The sequence below is a fragment of the Penaeus japonicus genome, unplaced genomic scaffold (assembly GCF_977035675.1).
Source record: "Penaeus japonicus unplaced genomic scaffold, GWHDUDI00000001_assembly GWHDUDI00000020, whole genome shotgun sequence".
Lineage (NCBI taxonomy): Eukaryota > Metazoa > Arthropoda > Malacostraca > Decapoda > Penaeidae > Penaeus > Penaeus japonicus.
The window spans coordinates 42775742-42780741 of NW_028234422.1; the positions used below are offsets into that span (position 1 = coordinate 42775742).

At 40.8% G+C, this 5000-nt stretch overlaps 1 protein-coding gene across 2 annotated transcripts in view; it reads right to left on the reverse strand.

Annotated features, from left to right (window-relative positions):
* LOC122258661 (zwei Ig domain protein zig-8) overlaps nt 1–5000 on the reverse strand; it is a gene marked incomplete at its 5' end in the record, with an annotated part of 27473 nt that overhangs the window by 9167 nt on the left and 13306 nt on the right. For both annotated transcript variants that reach the window (XM_043024753.2, XM_043024752.2), the window contains 1 exon segment: nt 1445–1576. In XM_043024753.2, coding sequence (XP_042880687.2) covers nt 1445–1576 — 132 coding nt within the window.

Below are 5000 nucleotides of genomic sequence, written 5' to 3' on the forward strand. Positions count from 1 at the left end.
AGATAAAAAAGATATAAAGATAAACATATTGTATGGTGCGTTTTTGAGCTTGTATATGTGTATGTGTATGGTTTTGAACCTATTTATGTGTGAGTGTATGTTTTTGCGCCTGTATATGTTTCCGTGTATGTTTGTGCGCGTAATGAAAGTCGACCTGTATCCCAACAAACGCCATAAAAAAAAAATAAAAAAAGTTCATAATTACCAAGGCTTTTATGAAGTCATTTTTATCATGTTTCGAGAGGAAATCATTTTGCTGAATTTGTATCAATAGAAAAGAGTGTTTGCTTTTCATCATTAATCATATCGGCCAGTCAAAAATGGTATGAACTGAATGCGTTACCTCGGGGATCACGTTTTTTGCAATTAATCATTATGATAAAATCAAGGAACTATATGTTTTTGTGTGTGTTTGTCGTTTTTTTCCAATTCGTCTGTGTTAATTGGCTCGATTTTATGCATCGCTTAACTTTCCTAGAATATTACAGATGTTATAAAAAAAAAGTGTTTTAAAAGACAAATAGACTGGCATATATAAACTCGTTAACTGTTGAGCACACTGAAATATATTACAGTGCTTGCACAGAAGTGTATTCAAAGATAAATATATTATGAATGACTTACATAAACAAATCTAAACAATGAGACAAACATGAACGACATGTAATCACGAACTTATAAATCTTTCTTTCTATTTCTTCTCTTTTACCCACCAGTGTACCAACATCCGAAACAAAACCAAAGCAAAACTCTCACAGCCCAAAACAACAACAACAAAAACAATAATTCCAACATTACCAAAATCTTGTACCAGACTTAACACTTAAAACATTGCCATTTCCAACAGTGTGAACTAAAACTACACGACCACTCTCGCCACTAATAACACCACCACTTGTAGCCTCGCATACACATACACAGACACACACACACACACACACGGCTATACTTACACACTAACAAACATAACAACAACTCTACTAGCCTCACAACCAACAAGAACATTGCTAACATCACTACAACCACCAAAATGAACACTCATTATCAACAACTGCAGCACTCCTATCCTCACCACCACTTACACTCCTATCCTCACCACCACTTACACTCCTACCCTCACCACCACTTACCACTTACACTCCTATCCTCACCACCACTTACACTCCTATCCTCACCACCACTTACCACTTACACTCCTATCCTCACCACCACTTACACTCCTATCCTCACCACCACTTACACTCCTATCCTCACCACCACTTACACTCCTATCCTCACCACCACTTACACTCCTATCCTCACCACCACTTACCACTTACACTCCTATCCTCACCACCACTTACACTCCTATCCTCACCACCACTTACCACTTACACTCCTATCCTCACCACCACTTACACTCCTATCCTCACCACCACTTACACTCCTATCCTCCTACCCTCACCTGAACAAACTTGATCTTGAGAACCCAGTCATCGGAGTCGTCCATGTGCAGAGCCCGGAACCGCTGGTCGGAGGTGTACGTGTAGCTTCCGACGGTCAGCAGGTGGATGTCCCTGTGGCGGATCCACGATACCTGGGGGGGAGAGAGGGAGAGGGAGAAGGAGATTAGAGACATGGGGTGATGGTGAGGGAAGAGAGGGAGAGGGAGAAGGAGATTAGAGACATGGGGTGATGGTGAGGGGAGAGAGGGAGAGGGAGAAGGAGATTAGAGACATGGGGTGATGGTGAGGGGAGAGAGGGAGAGGGAGAAGGAGATTAGAGACATGGGGTGATGGTGAGGGAAGAGAGGGAGAGGGAGAAGGAGATTAGAGACATGGGGTGATGGTGAGGGAAGAGAGGGAGAGGGAGAAGGAGATTAGAGACAGGGGGTGATGGTGAGGGGAGAGAGGGAGAGGAGAAGGAGATTAGAGACATGGGGTGATGGTGAGGGGAGAGAGGGAGAGGGAGAAGGAGATTAGAGACATGGGGTGATGGTGAGGGAAGAGAGGGAGAGGGAGAAGGAGATTAGAGACATGGGGTGATGGTGAGGGAAGAGAGGGGGAGGGAGAAGGAGATTAGAGACATGGGGTGATGGTGAGGGAAGAGAGGGAGAGGGAGAAGGAGATTAGAGACATGGGGTGATGGTGAGGGAAGAGAGGGAGAGGGAGAAGGAGATTAGAGACATGGGGTGATGCCGAGGGGAGAGAGGGAGAGGGAGAAGGAGATTAGAGACATGGGGTGATGGTGAGGGGATATGGTGAAGAAGCGGAGGGGATATGGTGATGGGAGGTGAAGAGGGTGATGGGAGGTAAAGAGGGTGAGGGGAGGTGAAGAGGGTGAAGGGATATGGTGAGGGGAGGTGAGAAGGGTGATGGGATATGGTGAAGAGGGTGAGGGGATATGGTGAGGGGAGGTGAAGAGGGTGAAGGGATATGGTGATGGCATGTGAAGTGGGTGAGGGAAGGTGAGGGGAGGTGAGAAGGGTGAGGGAAGGTGAGGGGAGGTGAGAAGGGTGAGGGGATATGGTGATGGGAGGTGAGAAGGGTGAGGGGAGGTGATGGGATATGGTAATGAGGGTGAGGAAAGGTGATGGTGTAATGTTCTTATTTATAACATCTCCTCTCCTTCTTTTTTGTTCTTCTTTGGTAGGCTTAATGAGCAGGGGATGGTATGGGAGGGTAATGGTGGGTTGGGGGGGGGGGGCGGAAGGAGGGAGATGGAAGAGAAAGGGAAGGAAGGGAGAGTAAAAATAATTCACTATGATACATTTCGGGAAGAATAACGATATTTGAACATTTGTTATTTCAAAAAAAAGATTTAGAGTTAATTAATCAGTGTCATGATTTTGTTTCTTGATTCAATGCCAAATCAAGAGAAATTTACAATGATCATAATTGTTATTATCAACATCAATATTATTATCACTATCATTCTCATTACCCTTGTTATCATTATCAATGTCAGTATCATTATCATTATTATTTTCATCATTATCATCATCACCATTATCATCCTTATAATCATCCTTATCATTCTCGACAGATTTAGTCCCTTGTTCCAACCATTTCTTATTATAACTACGATCGTCTCATTATTATAACTATACTTGCACACACACAACCCGCACATAGTACAACACAGACACATAACACACACACAAATATATACAACATATATATATATAATATATATATATATATTTAAGATATAATATATAGAATAAGATAATATATATATCACATACATATATATACATATATATATATATATATATATATATATATATATATATATATATATATATATATATATATACAGTATATATATATGTATATATATATATATATATATATATATATATATATATATATATATATATATATACAGTATATATATATGTATATATATAATATATTATATATATTATATATATATATATATATATATATATATATATATATTCGCACACGTTTAAAAGAGAAAAAGTAAAAAGTAGAGAAGCCCGTATGTCCAGTCGTTGTTGGAGCTTATCTGTCTGTCTCTTTGTTTCACAGAAAGACAATAATTAACCCAGCCTCAGAACACACAGAAAAACAACAACAAGAGAGGAAGACAAGAAAAAAAAGTTATTTCGGCGAGGAAAAAAAGAAACTGAAGAAGAAAAAGACTTATTTCCCATCAGTCTCCAGCCCCGAAGAGGAGAGAAAGATTCGCAATGAGAAGTTGCTGAGGTAATTTATTAAACTCTCTCGAAGACTTTGGCGCTCATATAGTTTCGAGAAAACTTTCCTTTGGTAATTTCTCTAAGTAGGATAGATATAAACACTCCTTTCAAAGTGGATATAAAAGTTTTGATAAGAAATGGCGAGAACCAAATTGGATTTTATATTGAGGTCTTTAACGAAGCATTCACTCGTTCGTCGGAAAGGTTATAGGGATATGATTCCGGATAATGATTTTTAAACATTAGGTTTTCGAAAAGCAATGTCAAATAGTACCGCGGTCATTATATCAATAGGACGAATATTGTCAGTTTTATTTTCCATATTCATCTATCTGGCCAACCCTCTATCTAATCTATGTAGCATTTTCTCTCTCTATTTAGGTGTGTGTGTGTGTGGGTTTATCTATCGGTCTACACCCTAACACACACACACACATATACACAATCAATTATCAATACACTGATTTATTTTTTCTTTTTTTAAATCCATCTATCCATATACATATTATCAAAAGGAAAATTAATTAACCAAATAGACGCTATCTCCATGAATACATCCGACTATAGCTAACTACCCATCACAGCACCAGGTCACCAGGTCAATATATAGAGCGGCCGAGAAAAGGTGACCTGGCCGCTGCATTCCAGCCCCGATCAAGCCATCTCGGCACTCCGGACAACGTCAATATCCAGTAAGCGTTTTCCGGATACAGCGGACTCTTGATTCGCCGGCAGAGGAGCACGAGATATTGGAGTAGTGGGGGGGGGGGTAAAGGGAGATGTGTGTTTTTTTGTTTTTTTTCAGCTGATGTGTTTTTATCTCCACACATGCACGCAGGCACGCACATGCACACACACACACACACAGATTAACACACATGCACGCACATACACACACACATGCACGCAGGCACGCACATACACACACACATGCACGCAGGCACGCACATGCACACACACACACACACAGATTAACACACATGCACGCACATACACACACACATGCACGCAGGCACGCACACACACACACACACACATTAACACAGAGGAAAAGCTGTGTCTACAATAATGTTGCTATTGTTCACGGTCGAGCAAACCGAACAGAGAGGACCAAAAATATCCTCCTCTTCACAAGGAGCAGTAGTGTACAAATCCTTCGCAGGAGCAATTTACACTGAAATATTTATAGCGAGCGCCAAAGGATAGCGCCCGTACTCTAGAAAGCTTTCTCTCGAAGGGGTGACGGAGGTGTAATGAATTGGAAAACATTTCTTAGATGCACCTTCCACTGCCA